The 18,765-nt window shown below is 36.7% G+C and overlaps 1 protein-coding gene and 1 long non-coding RNA gene across 2 annotated transcripts; one reads left to right on the top strand and one right to left on the bottom strand.

Annotated features, from left to right (window-relative positions):
* Window positions 1–2,475: 2,475 nt before the first annotated feature.
* Window positions 2,476–18,094, top strand: mppe1 (metallophosphoesterase 1). The gene is made up of 9 exons (XM_059345173.1): window positions 2,476–3,207; window positions 3,329–3,437; window positions 5,061–5,164; window positions 7,027–7,107; window positions 9,090–9,198; window positions 9,525–9,605; window positions 14,067–14,189; window positions 14,413–14,553; window positions 17,244–18,094. Exons 1-9 carry the CDS (start codon window positions 2,957–2,959, stop codon window positions 17,427–17,429), a joined length of 1,185 nt encoding a protein of 394 aa, XP_059201156.1. The 5' UTR covers window positions 2,476–2,956; the 3' UTR covers window positions 17,430–18,094.
* Window positions 6,523–11,262, bottom strand: LOC131980865 (uncharacterized). The gene is made up of 2 exons (XR_009395253.1): window positions 10,945–11,262; window positions 6,523–7,244 (listed from the first exon to the last, which is right to left on the bottom strand). It is a non-coding gene; the product is annotated as an uncharacterized LOC131980865 (long non-coding RNA).
* Window positions 18,095–18,765: the final 671 nt, after the last annotated feature.

Genomic DNA, 18,765 nt, shown 5'->3' with positions numbered 1-18,765 from the left:
TATATAAAAAAAAGTTTCTTTTTTTTGTCTATAAATCCCATTAAAAGACAAAACCCAACAATTAACCCAACATGAAGGTCTAAATGATGTTAAAGTCCTCTACAAGCTGCCAAGAATAGATTCAGGTGGAGAAATACTGAAAATTAGACTAAAACACGACATTTATGAGAGCTCATATCTGCAAGTGTGGTCAAAAAAATCGAAGTCATTAGTGATGCAACATAATGAGAAAATTATCAAGTTTCTCGTTATTTGGCGAGGATATTTCCAACTATTTAGAGATACTAAGTAATTATTTTGAGAATACATTTTCCTATAATGTGAGAATATTTTGTGTTTTGTGGCTATTTCTTTGTGATAGTAAGTCATTTTTTAAGAATATTTCCTGTTATTTTGAGATACTAAATAACTATTTTGATATTCAAGTCATTATTTTGAGAATATCTTATTTTGAGCATATTTTGTGTTTTGAGAATATTTCCTATATTTTCTTCACATACTTAATCATTATTTTTGCAATATAAATAATTGAGAATTGTTCCTGTTATTTTAAGATACCTAATCATTATTTTTGCAATATAAATCATTGAGAATTGTTCCTGTTATTTTAAGATACCAAATCATTATTTTGCTGTTTAAAATCCTAAGTCAATGTTTTTCTTATTATATTGACTAAGAATGTTTTTTTAACCAGAATTCTAAGTCTATCTTTCTATTGATATTAGCCTAAAAATGTTAACCAGATTTAAAGCCCCCCGTTGGTTGATGACCCCCCTAGTGTCTCCTGACTGACTGAAAGGAGGATTTGTGATGTAAAAGAGTATAAATTGGCATTTGATTGTCTCATGCAAGAGTCACTCCAAGACAGAAATTGACCTTGTTGGTGTGGGTTTGATGGTATTAGTGAATCTCTCAGTACTCTCTCCTTGAAACTGAAAGCTGTAGAGTCTCACAGCTTCAGGGTTTAAAAACAAAGTCGTGCATTTGAAGGGCAGTTTACAATTTAAAGCTCTTCATGTGCTCAAAGCCTGTTGTGAGTGGAGCAAAGCCAGGCTGAACATCTGGAGGGGAGCAAGGTTTTTTCTCGGGCCTCCACCCTTTTTGGTTTCTAGAGACAAAAATGCTCTTTCACAAACAAATGATAAGTCTGAAAAATCTGAGATGCCTCTCCCTTTAATCATGCTGTCATGCGTCAGTTTCCTCTGTGAGCACAGAGGGGAAGCTGACATGCTGCTGCTGTGCTCTACTTTTCAATCCTGCAGCTTCCTCATTCTGCACGAGTCAAATCTTACACTGAACGTCTGTTTCTGCTGCTGGAACAAATGTTTTAGGGTCACAGTGGGGACAGCACATGGTAGAAAGGGCCCCTTTATACATGTGTGAGAAGAACACACATGACTCTTGTAAACCAACTGGTTTAACAGGTACAACACTCAGAGCTCATATTTGGAAAATAGTTTCGTTAGAGCAGTTTGTCAAACAAACTTCTCTCTGGTTGTGGTTTCAGTGGTTTCAGAGCCCCACACACAAGCCGTCTCCCGCTGATTAGATTTCTGCTCTTAATCACATAATCCCATTTGTCCCATAGTTGTTGGCTCCTTTCCATCTGTTGGTATTTGTGTGCTTGTGTGGACAGATGCCAGATTTGTCTTACCACTGATCGGATTTATCAATAGTTTTATAGTTTACAGACTGATAACTTGACTTTCTAAAAATGACTTTTAATTTAAGTGTTTTTTTATCTCTCTCCAGCCAACCATCTCTCCACTTCTATACAACCGTCAAGCTCGCAGTTGTTAGCAAGAAGCATACCGGAAGTTGTCAGATTTAGATTTAAATTGGGCTAAATATGTCAGTTCTGTTTTCTTTTTGTATTTATAAAGCGATGCTTTGTAAGAAACGAAAAAGGGAAAGTTTAACTTAAAAGAAAAAAAAACTACTTAAGGGTAATTAACAGCAACCTGTTTTACAGGCAGGCCATTCGTCTCTTCTAAGATTTATTTTATTAACTAGCCTAAGTAAATTTGTTTATTTAGTATATCTATTTTATTTAAATGATTTTTATTTAAAATTAATTTCAACTCACATTTTATGAAAGTAAAATCTTTATCTCCAAAATAAGTAGTGACAGCTATCAAATCAGTCTATTGGAGTAAAAATGTCCCTTCAGAAATTAGCATAAAATAGACATGCCTAACCCTAAATACTTTGATATTTTTTACAAATTTATTCTAATTTATACTACTTTAGGAAACATTGTACTTTTTATTTAACTATATTTCAGATAGAGTATTAATATACATATAATAATTACAATTATTGTAATTATACTAATGTATTATTATTATTATCATTATTATTATAAGAGTTTATTTAATGATATAGTCTTATAATAACCATGGGTTTATTTATTTAATCATAGGTTATAATTTTCTGTACGTTCATGTTAAATGTGCACAAACACATGGTAAAAAAACATTGTTGAAGTCTCAATTAGTAGCCAAAGAAAGTATATACTACTATACTATTTTTGATATGCGGATATTTTTCCACCACTTTTTAAAACAATAGGATTTTTCACTTAAATGACGTGAGTGAGCGTTTAGTTTTACTTTGAAAATCGACCATCGGAAGTGTTGTTTCTAGCTTGACGGCTGAGAGCTCAGAGGACAGATTTGGTTGCGAAACATCGGCAGCTCATCTCGGCTGTCTGGCACAAGCAGAGGACGTGTTTTTTTTAACTTTTTAATCTTATATTTCGAATCGCCGGGACTCCTCACGGAGTTGCTCTTTATTTGATCTGTAACCTGCGCTGCCTCTAGAGGGAACTTGCCATGAGCATCACACGGCTGGAGACCTGAACAGTCGGTCTGGAAGAGGGGAAGATGCCTCATGGACCGCTCCATCACCGCCAGTGCGCCAGTTCAGGGCATCCCGACCGCCGAATAACAAAGAAATGCCGAGGTTTAGCGCCAGATGGATGGTTGCGGTGCTGCTGATTCTCCTGGTCAGCGGCGCTTTCTTCTTCTGCGAGTATCTCATCTACTTCCCGACGATCCTCAAGTGCGCCTGGCCGAAGATCAGCCATGCCCGGGGCGGAGAGGGTATCGACGGCCGGCCGCTGGACTCAGCGGTCCGCGCTATGGTGCTCTCGGACACCCACCTCCTCGGAGCCGTGGGGGGACACTGGTTTGACAAGCTGAGGAGGTAATGTCATTTTGTAGTTGTTTTGTAACCGATCCATCACTCTTCCTCTTTTCAACAGTCTCCGGAATCTGCAGGATTGTAAACAAAAAAATAACCTTACTTGTTGTCTCCAAACGCACAGGGAATGGCAGATGGAGAGGGCTTTCCAGACCGCGCTGTGGCTGCTCAGGCCCGAAATAGTGTTTATTCTCGGGGATATCTTCGACGAAGGCAAGTGGAGCTCACAGAAGGTAACGTAGAGCTCCCTGTTTTCCCCCTCTTCTTGCTTTGTCTGCTATTGCCACAGTGCTTGTGATGATGAGGATGGTGGTGATGGTGGAAGAACAGTATGTGGATGCAGAGCTGAGGCCGGTACTCTCCTGTCATCATCATCATCATCATCATCATCATCTGGTACCATCCAGGCCTGAGAGGCTGCAGGTTTTTTTGTGAAGAAAACATCAACAGCAGCTGCAGCAGCAGCAGTCTGCATCCTTGCATCCTCTCAGCCATCCATGCTACATCCATCCAGCTTCAGGGAAAGAAAAAAAACATCCCCTGGGAATTGTAACACATCTATTACTGGATTGGGATCCGTCAAGTCAGATAGAAGAAAGATGAAGTGTTGAGCAAGTGCAGCACAGAGGAATGCCTCATTAAAACAGGAAAGAGAGCGTGCAGACTGTAAAATCTCCACTAATCTACTGTGTTCCCCAGTCAGCTTCCTCATTCATTTTCACACTTGGCTGCTACCTCTCCTGATATTTGTATTCCATGGCTGTTTCGCAAAAAAGGACTCAAATCTTTCAAATAGAGGAATAATTAAATGAAAGTAGGTCTGCAGGTGGAGATTTTTCCTCAATCCATCAGTTACCTGCCTGACTGGGAAAAGTTACCAGAGCCCAAAGTCGACATCTTGAAACCGTTGGTTTTGTCTGAAATCTGGCTGCAACTAACAATCATCTTCATTGTTGATGAATCGGTCGGTTATTTGCTTGATTAATTAATCAGTCATGCATCATTAAAAAAGTGAAAAATGAATGTCACAAGTTCCCAGAGCCCACATTAACGGCTTTAAATTGCTTGTTTTGTTTGGAATATTGGCCTTAACCCATGAATATTCTATTAGAAATTACACAGAACACAGAAAAAGCGGCAAAGTCATCAAGAAATGCATGACTAACAGTTCACTGGTTAATAAAATTACAGTTAAACGACCTTCTCTTGGAGGATTCAAAGCTTTGAATTCACAAAAGCAGACATAGTACTACAAGCAGGGCTACAAGTGATGATTATTTTCTCATTTTGACTACCCGTTTGATCTACAAAGGTTCAAAGTAACCATTGCAGTTTCTTTAAACCCAAAGTGACGTCTTCAAATTGCCCGTTTTTGTCTGAACAACTCTCCAAAAGTCACATTCAAACTATAAAAACACTGAAAAATAAGTAAATCCACAACCTTAAATTACCAAATGTTTGTCATTTCTGCCTGATAATTGACTTCAAAAGTTGAATAGATTATTAAAATGATCATCAATGAATCGTCCGTCAGTCAGTCAGTCAGTCAGCTCTAATTAAAAGCATCATCGGGGAGTCATTTAGGACGCCTCAGTATGAAAAACATGGTGTAAACCCACAGCACTGATGTAATTAAAGGCCTCCTGTGTGCTGCTTCGGCCCCTGCAGGTGCAAAATTGAATCTGGAGTCTGAATCAAAGCGGCATGGCTCAGTCACCCATGGGGGCTGCTGGGTGACCCTTAGAGATCCCATTAACTCTCAAGAGCTTCCCAGGGGAGCTCTGGTCTTATTAAAGGCCTGTACGGAAACCTGCTTCAACTGTTGTGTTGCTGTCTCTCTTTCTCTAACTCTGCAGCACTGGGAGGATGACGTGCGCCGGTTCCACAGGATGTTCAGGCACTCCACTGACACAGAACTGGTCGTACTGGTTGGGAATCATGACATCGGTTTCCATTACGAGTAAGAACAGGCTTTGAGGCATTATTGTTTTCGTTGTTCAACCTTTAGTCCTTGGATACTGCCCGATCCGGTTCAGATTACCTCTCATAAAGCTGTGCAGAGTTCAGACACAATAAAATACTTTGTTCACTTTTTAGATCACAGAACACCATAAAAGTACACTTATTTATTAGTGTTATCATTCACCGTCATGGTTAAAAGACGTATCTGGTGACAAACTCGAAAAAGTTTTATACAGTTGGACAGTTGTCAGCTGTCATAAAAGCGTCAATAAAAGCTTTGTGCTATTAAAAGTGCAGAGGTAGCAAACAATCAGAACAAAAGGACTTTGCCCACATTGTATAACCTTTAATTATTCTTGATTATGAGTCAATAATTTGGAATTTTATGAGAGAGACTGTACAAGGGTTGGACACAGTAAAGGCAGTCAGGGGCATAAACACCTGTGAGGACACTGAGGTCAAACCTGGTGTTTTGTTTTTAAGATGTGGATATAAAAGATGCTGAAAAACTTTGATTAAATTAGTTTTACTGGCCTGCTGAAACATTCAATCAGAAAACTTCAATTTACTCAGACTTTTAACCAAACAAAAGGAAGATTAAGCCATCAATTGGCCCCCAGTATGTTTTAGAATAGATTTTTAATTCTTTTAATGTTCTTTAAAGCCTACTTTGCAGACTTTCTGTCTTTTTATAATCAGTCACAAGCTCGTTTATCTTCTACTGCTGGGTTTAAAAAATACATACTCTTACTCACAAGAATAGGCAGTGCAGCTTTTTTTAAAAACTATAAAACATATGGAATAATCTATGAAAAGCTTTAAGAAATGAGGACTCTGCACATTTTTATTAAACACCAGCTGAAAACCAACTAATTTGTTTATTTTTATTAATATAATTTTCACTATATTTAAATCATTATCACATTTTTTGTTATTCTTAATGTTCAGTTTTTGTGGAGTTATATATATATAACGTAAATATATATATATATATATATATATATATTTACATATATATATATATATATATACACACACACATATATATATATGTATGTAGCACTTTGAGCTACATTTATTGCATGAAGAGCGCTCTAACTAAAGTTTATTATTTTTTATTAATATTATTGTATTATTATACCATTTATTATTATTTTATAATACTATTTATCATTTTTATCATTTTATTATTAAACTATTTATTTTATTATACCATTTATTATTTTTGCTATTATATTAAGATAATTATTTTTGAAATTATTATTATGTTATTACGATACCAACAATTTCTTTAATTATTATTATTATCAAGATTATATTTTTTCATATTGTCAACAGATCAAAAGACAAAAGACGTCATTACAGTGACACTTTATTTAATCACATAAACAAATCTGTCAGACAAAGGACCGGAAAGAATCACCTGTGCAATATAATGCAAGACTTGTATCACAGAGTTCTTCATTATTGTCATTTTTAGCCCGTATGTTTGCGTTGGATTGCATTTCATTGCAGAGATGTTGCGTTTATTGTGTCCACCCCCCTGCATGTAACGCTCCTTTTGTTTGAAACTCTTGTTCTTAATATCTCGGGGGAAGAAGCAGTGAAAGAAAATACAATGAGCTGCATAAAAATCATCCTACAGTTTAGTGTCTGATGCCTGTGATTCAGAGATGTGGGATTATGCAAACACGCAGCGGCTCATATGTGCTTTGATTAAACGCGTGCAGCAGGAAGTGAGATGGCACAGCTCTTATGTAACAGCATGTGACAGACAGACGTGACAGACTGAGCAGCAGGTTGGGCTTTTTTTTCCTCTTTTTTGTTGCGGTGTGACGAGCGTGTTGTGTCTCCCTGCAGGATGGACTGGTTCAAGCTGCAGCGCTTCGAGAAGGTCTTCAACGCTTCCTCCACCAGGATCGTCACCAAGAAGGGAGTCAAGTGAGTGATGCACAAACATGATGAGCCTGCAGGGAATGTGACTCAGCAGGCTGGAAGGTCACAGGTCTCACCCCCGGAGTCAGTTTCCATCAGGAAATATACTTCTAAACAAGGCGACAGTAAATTGCTCCTGATATCTGCAAACAGGCACAAATGACAAATTTAATTCCTGTTTTCACACTGTGTGCTGATGCAGCAGGCACTGTGAAAATCTCCTTCTTATCAAGTAATTTTAATTTGTTATTGAGTCCTAAAGGTTTGTCCTTATTTATATCCAGAATATTTAATTTAGTTTCTAATCCAACTCAACTAGTTTTAAGTATCTTTAAAAGCAAAGTTTGATAGTTATTTATTCTGGTGTAGTGACCATCTTATTCTTTATTTGTGTCAAGGTGCAGATGAATACTCTCTCTCAGTATTTCTTCTCTTTATTTAAGAAAATATGGTATGAGTATAGTATAGACAAAATCACTTGGTATGATTGAGAGTTTTCTAGTAAGGTGACGGCTGTAAACTAAAAATGAACACGACAAAGAAAACCAAACATATTCATATAGAGTATATATAAAATTATTAGAATTTAAAAATGAAGGCACCTAGTGCAAAAATAAACAAGTAAAAGTAAATAATGATAATACAATTTATATATATAGTAACCTATTATGGAGCATATATTGAGAAAGTCATGTATACAAAAGTGGAATCATGCTTTTATAATCTATTTAAACGGTGCAAAAAGGTATGAAACTAGAGCCATATTTTTATTTTTATTCTGTATATTTATGATGTAAATATTTAGTATTAAACTCAATATAAAAAGGTATACATTTTCTCGATATTGCCCAAAAATGTATTTGATTCTGTTAAACATTAAAACAGTAAATGCATAATTCACTTCCTGCAGCTGTACTGTGATGAGAATAGAGCCTTTAATGTTGTTACGGTGTGATTTAGACTGAACTGCAACCAGACAAATAGCCGTATTCGTGCAGCAGTGATGGAGCGCTGCACTATTGTACAATGTTACATCACGAGACTCGGCACTGAGCTGCTATCACGGCTGGTCAGCAGCTCAACCGTTGACTCTTAAACCCTCAGGCTGATTCCAAGTCCTGACCTCACAGCACTCGCAGACTTCCATAGAGTGCACCCGCAAAGTCTGCGAGTGCTGAAAGGGCTGTCAAAACCCACAATTCATCCAGTCCACATGGGACCCTAAGTGGACTTTCTGCAGACTTCCAAAGAGTCAGGCTGGGGTGCAGACTTCAGACTTTATTGATTTAAATGACTTAAAATTCATTGCAGATGGCACATCTTAGTTTTTTCTATTGCCAAATAAGAAAGCCAAACAAAAATAAGTGTAAAATAAATTTTGTATTGAAAATTAACTGGAAGCATGAAGGACTGAAATAATGTTCAACCATGTTTTGATACAGAAAAAGTAGAAATATAGGCTATTCAGATAATAAAGTGTATTTTATTATTGCAGCACACCCTAATAGAAGCTGTGCGGTGCAATGCCAAATATTTAGACGAAGACAAATGGCCAAACAACTATAAAAATCAGAGTAATACGCAGTTTATTTAATCATAATCCAGTCCTTATCAACTGGCATTTCTGTATTCAAATGTCTGTATAATACACAAATAGGCAAGCGCTGCAGCGATCACAATGTAAAAGATTGTAGTTGTTGCTTTAAAGTTTCCACAGCGAAGAGTGAAACAGACTTGAGGCCTGTTTGTCAGCTGCTTTTGCAGACTTGACGTGATGACAATGACAACTGAAGTGTGGACATTTGGATTCAGCTAAAGTGGTCAGAGCAGCGATGCTTTTCCTCCACTGAAGATTTATTATGAAGATACTCGACAGATTTTCCTCAAAGCACCCAGAATAAAAACATTATAATCTGATGCATCTCTGCAGCAGCTCTCTGTACGCCACGCCAGAGTTACTGAGATTTATTTACTTTGTCTCTGTTCAGTTTCCTGCTGGTGAACAGCGTGGCCCTGCACGGAGACGGCTGTCCCATCTGCCAGTCGGTGGAGAAGGAGCTGATCAAACTCTCCAGAGACCTCAACTGTTCTCTTCAGGTGGGAGGAACGTTTCTGGAAGTCAGTCGCACACTTTCACACTGTCAGCAGCACCTCGAACACACTCTGCAGCTCACCAAGTGTGAAAGACTCAAGTCAAGTGAGGAAGAAGGGGAAAAAAAAAAACCCGTACTCATATCCTCCTGCAGCAGGTGTTTTGTTCTTTTAAACATGCTGTGTTTATGCACATATAAAGTGGCAGCTGATTGCTTTTCTTTCTACCTGCAAACAGCTAAAAAAAATCTTGGAGAGATATAAAATGTAAAAAATGATGACTGATGTTTGAGGACAACGAAGATAAATTCTTCATGTCGTCTTTTCTGCAGAACTCACAGTCGGGCAGCGGAGTGACGGACAGCTGCGAGGGCTCGCAGGTCTATCCACCCACACCGCCCATCATGCTACAGGTAAACTGCAGGTGTACTCTGCAGATTTTTCTCCGTTCTATCTGAACACATGAAGCAGACATCTCACTCTTGATCAGAGGCTCTGCTCAGGGAAGGAATTAGTGCTGAAACAACTAGCGGATTAAAGGATTATTTACATTATAAGATTAATGGTCAATGTGATTGTTCCTTTGGTCCACACCAGCAATGGAGTGACTCTTTCACTCATTTTCTTCCAGAGTGACTGACTTTTGAAGTCAAAAGGCCTTTTTTCCCAGGCCGTGTTTCCTCGCTGATCTTCAGAAGAGAGATAGCCACAGAGAGGGAATTTTTACACTGAAAAGATAAATACTAAATTTAATTCACACTGCTGGAGCCTTGGTCATCCTCAAGGATTGTGGATTTTGTCTCCCATCATTTACACTAGAAGGGATGTCTTTAAAGACTTTTTGGACAGCAGGAAAGATTTCATTGACCACTACTTTTTCTGTTTCAACATATGGGCATTTGCAATAATTTACCAGGGGGCAAAGGGAGCATGTGTCCGCCACTTTTATAGAAGCGGTATTGGTGAGCTAACGTATATATTTAAAAAGAAAAAAATTATTTGACTGCACGGGGAAACAGCACAAACTTATTCAAACCACAGAGTTCAGAAAACATCTTTGTTTGGTATAGATCCTCACAAAAAAGACAAAAAAAAAAATATATATATATATTATTTAAATCCATTTTTGATGATCAGTGTAATTATGCAAAAATAATTTTCTTCAATTACTGTGAAGACATAAAAAAATAAATAAAATAAAAAAGTGTGAGTGACACAATCTATATTAAGTTAGCTGTTATGTTTTGCATATTCATGGTGAGATCTTTTTTTAATATTAACATCACATTGTGAATTATCAAGTTAGCGAGTCTCACAAAAACAGCATTTTCAAATTGCTGTTATTTATTTTTTTTACACAATATTTTTAAATGAGCAGTCAGACCACCACTGAGCTTCTTCACTCAGCGTGAGAGTATTCAATTTTTTGCTAATCATTTGTTGTGCCTGTAACTCAGCAGGGACAACTGCCCCCAGATGAACTCTAAAAAGAACATATTGTCCTTTATTAACTTAGGTAGAAGTAACTTTTAAAAATGTGTCTCTTTATTTTGACCATTTTGTATTTAAAAGCCTCTGGGCTCTAGTTTTATTAGACATACATCTTTTGTTGATTTGAGGTTTGTGGCAGGTATCAACGCACAATTAGTGCAAATTCAAACATATTTTTGTTATGACCATTATTTAATCAAAACCATTGAAAAATCATGCATATGAATTGTTTCGAAGCCAACGTGTTCTTTATGCACATACCTTCAGTCAGTGCTTTGTTTCTGGCTTCTTCTGTGTTTCTGTAGCTGTAGACTGCAGGCAGGAGTTTCCTCAGCTGTTAGTTTAGTCCTGGTGCAATATTTAGGATCCAGCCTGTTGTTTTGTATCATTTAATTGTGTTAAATGATGTATTGTAGTAAGAACCATTAAAACTCCCAGAGGCCACACACCTGTGTCTATTTATCACCTGTTTGTGTGATGTAACCCATCACCAAAATGTTATCTGCCCCCTGCTGGCGTGCAGGGATAACACTTCCAAAATAAGATGAGAGATATTCCTTTATTAGTCCCACAACAGGGAAAATCTCACCGTTACAGCAGCAAGTGGATAGCAAAAATAGCATCAGTAAAATTACAATAAATAGTAAAAAATAAAAAGATAAAAACAATTAAATTAACAATTGAAACAAGAGGATTTAAAGAGTTAGGAACAGTAAATACAATATAGACAAACCTACAGAGAAATTTTGCACCTTTTGGTTAAAAAAAAAATTCTGTTGTGTTGTGTATAAATACAAATATAAATGAGTCACCCTCACTGGCTCCAACACAGTTATTCAACTGACAGAAACTTAAGTAAAGATAATGAAAGCAATTGACTTATTAATAAAAAAATAATAATACTCATTTTGTATCTTTGTGGTCAAAACAAAATGACTAAACAGAGACTCAAAATAACCACAAAGAAACAGAAAATGAGCACAAAGAAAGATAAAATGACTAAAGAGCAGCATAAACCAGAAGGCATGTAAAAAGTATGAACAATTTAAACAAGATGATATAAAGACGTATGAACAACATTAAACAATACACAGTTAATAAAAATTCTTCTGAATTAAGTATTGCACAGTGGGAAATTACATTACAAATTATCGTGCAGTTATTGTCAGTTTTGGTGTGTATAAATAAAATATAAATGAGTCACCCTCACTGGCTCCAACACAGTAATTCAACTGACAGAAAATTAAGTAAAGATGATAAAAGCATTTGACTTTGACAATTTGACAATGTGTTAAAACATCCAGAACTTTTCTCAAAAGTCTAATTCGTATGAATTTGAAATGAAACCTCCTCTGGGTTTTATGTCTCCATCGTTTGGCAGATTTTTCTTAAATAATTCCTTCTGTATTTAATGGCTTTAACCACACTGAGTTTTGCTCTGATTAAGATGTTTTTTATCTTGTTTTTGAATAAAACAATTATTTTATATTATTTTATGTTTGATTTTATGATATCTTAATTATTTTGAACTAGGCCTGTATGAGCTTTTAAAGGTGTCTATAAATAAAATATTATTATTATTATTATTATTACATTGTGAAAAACTCTATGACTTTTGGCCAATGTGTTGCACCAACCGAGCTACAGATACAAGCAAACAGCATCTGATGACATTTGTCATTTTATTCTTACAGATTAATCAAAAAAATATATAAAGATTAATGAAACAATAGTTTGTTTCAGCTCTCAGAAGACAAACTCACAGCACTTCATTCAAAATATTAGTGAAGGTCAAGGAGTTTCAGGCTGAACTTTGGAGAAATGTGTTTGAAATTACGCACAAGAAATCTATATTGATAATAAAATAATAAGCTTCAGTCATTACCTACAGTCAGTGTACACATCAGTGTAAACTGCAGCTTTAATGAAGAGCTGGAACAGGCTGATAAGAATAAATATACGTGATACAATCAGCCAGTGTGTGATACGATTATTTTAACAATCCTAAAGCTCCATAATGGGAAAACTGAAAGAGGTTACAGGAAGTTAAAATTAACAAATTGCCGGCTCAACTCCTCCTCTCAACATTAAAGAGGTATGGATTAAGGAAAGCGGTGGGGAGATTTCGGATGAGTTGTGGGCGAAAGGGTTAGAAAGGATCAAAGCGTGTTCTAATAACGCAAGACTTTAACTCATTCGGTTTGAAGTCGAACATCTGCTGCACTTTTCCCAAACTGAGCCGAATCTTTCTTTCTGTCTTTGCTGCCTGTGGTAAGTTCCAGACTGCAGACGGGACCCTGGGTCATCTTGTCTGGTCTGATCCTGAGCTCAAGACTTTCTGACATGAATGGATTACTGAATGGGCTTACTGAGCACAGGCTCAAAGAGTCGCCTTCACCTGCAAAATGTAAATCAGAGGAACACGTACCAGGCAGGAGGAGATGCGAAATTACCACAAAGACACTCAAGATGACCGTAAAGACACATACAATGACTAAAAAGAGATGCCTTATGACCACAAAGAAACACAATGAATACAAACAGACTAAAAATGACCAAAAAGAAACATAAAATGACCACAAAGAGACTCAAAAAGACAGCACAGAGAGACAAAATGACCACAAGGAAACATCAAATGACTACAAAGAAACATAAAATTACCACAAAAAGATGTGAAATGACCACAAAGAAACATAAAATGACTGAAAAAACCCAAAATGACAACAAAAAAACTATATACTATATTATTATAGGTAATAAAATTACTAAAAAGAGATACAAGACGATTACAAAGAGACTTAAAGTTACCACAACGAGCTACAATATATCCACACAAGATGCTGAACAAGATGCTAAGAAACATAAAATGACCAAAAAGAAACAAAAGGGATACCAGTTGATTACAAAGAGACTCAAAATGTCCAAAAAGAGATACAATATGTCCACACAAGCTGCTAAATGACTAAAAAGAAACATAAAATTACTAAACAGAGATGTAAAATGACCACAAAGAAACAAATAGCTACAAAGAGGCACAAATCAACTGCAATGTGAAGCAGAATTACAGGAAACAGGCAAAACAACCACAGCTTAAAACACAACTTACAAAATGACCAAAACATTTAGAAAGACACAACTTGACCACAAATGGATAAAACCCCACAGAGAGATAGAGGTAAAGACACACAAAAAGCCCATTTGTATGTTTAAAAAAAAAAGTTAATAAAAAAACTTTAATTACAAGAAAAGAAAAGAACAAATCTGCCTCACATGTTTTCTATTGAGCCAAAGCAGATTGTACATACAGTATTTTGTGTGTCAAGGCTTATTTGCATTCATATGAGAGAATGGTGATTATAATAATGGTCCTGTGTGTCCTGCAGCACTATCCTCTGTACAGAGTGAGCGACGCCGGCTGCACAGGGCTGGACGCTGCGCCGCCTGAAGAGAGACACCTGCTGTTCAGAGAGAAGTATGACGTGTTGTCGAAGGAGGCCTCACAGAGGGTGAGTACTCTGCAGTCTCATCACACCGCCTCTCTCTCTCTCTCTCTCTCTCTCTCTCTCTCTCTCAAATCTCCTCTGAAGACGTTTCATCCAATTAAAATACAGTAGAGCAGCAGAAAAAGTCCCATGTAGAGACCGCAGATGATGATGACGGTGATGATGATGATGATGTAAGCGAGCAGCAACCGGCCTCTGAGCTGGATGTGGGTTTTTCTCTCCTCAGCTGCTGCAGTGGTTTAAGCCCCGCCTCATCCTGAGTGGACACACACACAGCGGATGTGAGGTCCTTCATGACAACAAGTACCCAGAAATCAGCGTGCCGTCCTTCAGCTGGAGGAACAGGAACAACCCCAGCTTCATCCTGGTGAGTCCAACACAACATCTGCAGGATCCCACGTCGTTAATCAGAGATGATGTCAACAGATTATGGTGAATGGTGTGCAGAAGAATAATCCTTTATTTTTTAAGACGAGACAAGCATTTTTGTTTTTTCATGCACTGGTTAATTTTTGTTGAGGTTTTGGCCTATTTTTCTCCCAGAACGTGTCTTCACAAACATGCAAAACAAACATTTAGGTATGTATTTTAATATAATTTGTAGATTTCTCCTATATTCACTAAAAGTTAGTGTTCTATTGCAGCATCCCACTCTCTTGCACAATAGTATGTGTTTTACATGTTCTATATTGTTGTTGCTGTGAATTAGATTCAATATTTTGTCTTCAAATCGTAATTTCCATAAAACATGTATGAAATCTTTAAAGGCAGTTTATGGCAGTTTATGGTTAAAGGAAAAATTAGTTTTTTCTCATGCTCTGATCCATAAATCTCAACTTTAGGTCCATTTATAGACACAAAACTTACCAGTTTTATTCCTAACTATACTCTGAAAGTTTTTACAGAGGGGTTTGTCTATATATCATTCACACCCTGATTTATAGAACATTTTGTTCCTAAAAACATGCCAAAAATAGATATTTTAAAATGTTTTTGACATTTTTTTCGTTAACCACTTTCCTTATGTAAAAAACGTTGAGTCCAATTTATCAACAACAAACAAAAAAACTTGTCCTGGAAATATATGCAAATTGGCATATAATATTTAATGAGTTAACACCTAATTTGCATATCTAAACACCTCATTTTTTCAGTTTAAAAGTATTAAGTTAATAACAAATGGGGGAAGTTTCATTGTGATAAAATAAATAAATAAATAAATAAATAAAATACCCTATTCACCTGTAGTGTCTCCCCTTAAAGCAGCTACATTAAACCTTCTATTATGATTATTATGTAAAAAGTAGGTTTTCTGACAGACATTATCACCTGAATCTCTCTTTATAGGGAGTTTTAGCTCATTGTTTAGCAGTCTGGCCACATCTTTACTGTTTTGGTGCACTCCCACACTCTCATAATATTTTTCTCGTGATGTTTTAGTTGTTTTAAACTCTAAAATTCATATTTCAGTCGCTGCTCAGCATTTGACAGCAGACAGATACAGTGAGAGACTACTTGGTGAACATATGCTGCATTCATGTGGCCCTCAGATGGTCGTATTTCCCAGAGTAAGGAAGTTGTGTTCATGAGCTTTGTGGCCATATTCTGCCTTTACTGATAGTGGTAGAGCTGCAGAGTGAAAGGGGCAGACAGAGGGAAGACGTGCAGAAAAGGATTCAGAGCTGGATTCAAACCCCGGCCCACTGCGTTGTAATTACTAAGCCTTAGCGTTCTACCAGGGATCCACCAGGATGCCCTGTGTTCATGAGCTTTATGTTGTAATGTGGGAACAACATGGGCGCTATAGATATGATGTGCCGTGTTTTATTGTTTAGAGCGTTCACGTTCATTCCCAAAACATGAAAATATTGCTTTACCTGACTCGTCATCAGGATTAATGCTAATAAATACATTTTCTAACTAATCTAAGTCACTCTACATGGTTGACAGCTTATGGTTGTAACCTATAGAATAAATTACTTGTGAGCCAAAAACTGATATACAATGCATGTATTATTAAAAACATGCATTGCAACATTTGCTTTCATCTGCCATGCTTCTATGTAATATTCTGAGTTGTTGATCCAACTTGAAGGGGGCATTCAGGTGAATTTTCTAAATCAGGAAAACATTTTTCAGATTATTTCAACGCCACATGAATGCAACATTAGTTGCTGAGTCAGTTATTTTCCCTAAAAATGTCTTCACTGTGCAGACGATAAGTGTTTTTCTATCCACTTCTTTTAATGCACATTTTCAATTTGGTCTTAAAAAGAAAAGGAAATGCAGAATACTCAATAAGGAAAATGAATGAATAAATCTTAGCCTTATGATGAAAAATATCCTTTAAGTCATTATAATGATTAACTTTTCTGAAAAAGTGAATTAATATCTCAAAATAATGAGAAACTTTTGAAAGAGATACTCATTATTTTTGAAATACTAAATCAGTGTTGTTTTTATAATGGCTTACAGGATCGTTTTTAGGGCATTAACATAAATCTTCCAAACCAAGTACATTTACTCAAGTCCTGTACTTTAGTGCAATTTTGAGGTACTTTTCCATGTTACTTTAAACTTCTACTTCATTACATTTTAGAGGTAAATATTTCATATAATATCAAAATTTAACAATAGAAACATGATAGATTTAAAATAGTGGGGCCATTCTGCATTACGAGTACTTTTCATTTTGATACTTTTAAGTCTATTTTTATGTACTTAGTGCATCAAATCGTACTTAAATGTACCACCAAATGTGCTGCGAAATGTACTTTTTCTTAAGTAAGTTTTGAATGCAGGACTTTTACTTGTAGTGGAGTAATAGTACAATAGTACAGTGCCGTATTTGCACTTTCACTGCAGTAAGGGATCTGAATATTTCTTCCATCACTGCAAATAAGAGTTCACATTTTACATTTTAGGACGCCCCCTGGTGGCCGAGGGCACCAAAGCAGCCACCTCTGCCACTGATTACAACTGATCTTTACCTCCAACTCATTTATCCTCCTTGTCTCCTCTCCTCCCTCCTCCTCCCTCCTCCTCCCCTCCTCCCAGGCGTCGGTGTCCCCCGGCAGCTACGCTCTGTCCAAGTGTTTCCTGCCGGAGGAGAGCACGGTGATCGGCGTGTACTGCTCGGCCGGCGCCTGCATGCTGCTGCTGTTCCTGGCTCACTGTCTGTGGATGAAAGGCCTGCTGCAGTGCCTCAGCCTCTTCCTGCTGGGGAAGCACAAGTCCCTGTGAACTACGTTACCCATAGTGCACCGGGACAGAGCCACGAGAGCAGTGGTAAATACTTGATGTGAGGATTTTGTGACGTTCCTCTCCTGAACGGGTCAAAAATCTGTTTGTTTGTCCAAATGTTTTACGGCACTGTGAAGGACAAGAATATATGTTTTTAAATGTCTTAAAAAGGACTCTAAGAGTTTTATCACTTCTGATACTGACGATGTGATTATTTAAAGTCTGTGAAACAGATGTGGGGCCAAATTGTTGTTAGAAATCTTAAGAAGTGATTGTTTTAGCTTTTCTCGGGAGTGCCAAACTTTTCAGTCACAGAAATGTAAGCGACTGACTCGACAACCTGTTACCAGCTGAAGTATTAGACAGTACAAACACACACGTGGCATTAAGTAAGACAAATCAAACGAACAGTAAATATGTAAATACTAACTGTCCCTGGTCTGATTTTAGGTGGTAAAGTCAGATGTTGGTTTCTGTCTCCTCACTGTGATCTGATGTGATCTCACTCTGTTTGTTTCTGTTGTTGATGTCTGATGATCCACCTCGCTGTTTTTATGATGCATATCTGAATATATTTATTGCTGACTTTCTGTGCCAAATGTTTGTGAGGGTTTTTGCCAAATTGTTGAAATGTTTATGATGAACTGTACATAATAAAATCTGAATCTGAAGCTCCGTTTTCAGACAGTTGTGGTTTAAACTAGAATATTATATTCACCTCTTGTGAAAGTTGTTGGCCCCTGACCCCAAGAAACTAATGTTAGTCAAACACAAATATAAAATCATGCCACAGAAAAATAAGACACAACACCCTCGGATAAGCAGTTTAGGATTATGAATTAATTAACCTCCCTAATACTTGAGATCAGTGGTGGAAAGTACATTTGCTTAAGTACAATTTTGAGGTATGTGTACTTTACTTGAGTATTTCCATTTTATGTAACTTTGTACTTCTACTTCACTACATTTTGTGGTAAATATTGTAATTTTTACTCCACTACATTTAGCTGACAGCTTTAGTTACTTTTCAGGTCGAGATTTGACATAAAAACATGATCAAATTGACTTTATTTTTAAATTAAAACTCATAACGGTATATTAAATAGTTAAAATGAGCCCTATCTTTTAAAAATTGAAACACTGCTTACATAAATGCATCAATACAGCCAATCTAATAACATATTTAGAATATATTAAACAATGTGAGTGGGTCCATTCTGCATAACAAGTACTTTTACTTTTGATACTTTAAGAACATTTTGACTCTGATACTTTGTACTTTTACTTCAGTAAGTTGAATGGAGGACTTTTACTTGTAGTGGATTCATTTCACAGT

The sequence above is a fragment of the Centropristis striata genome, chromosome 11, assembly GCF_030273125.1.
Source record: "Centropristis striata isolate RG_2023a ecotype Rhode Island chromosome 11, C.striata_1.0, whole genome shotgun sequence".
Lineage (NCBI taxonomy): Eukaryota > Metazoa > Chordata > Actinopteri > Perciformes > Serranidae > Centropristis > Centropristis striata.
The sequence above is the reverse complement of the archived record's forward strand: the minus strand, read 5'-3'. Positions and strand labels throughout refer to the sequence as shown.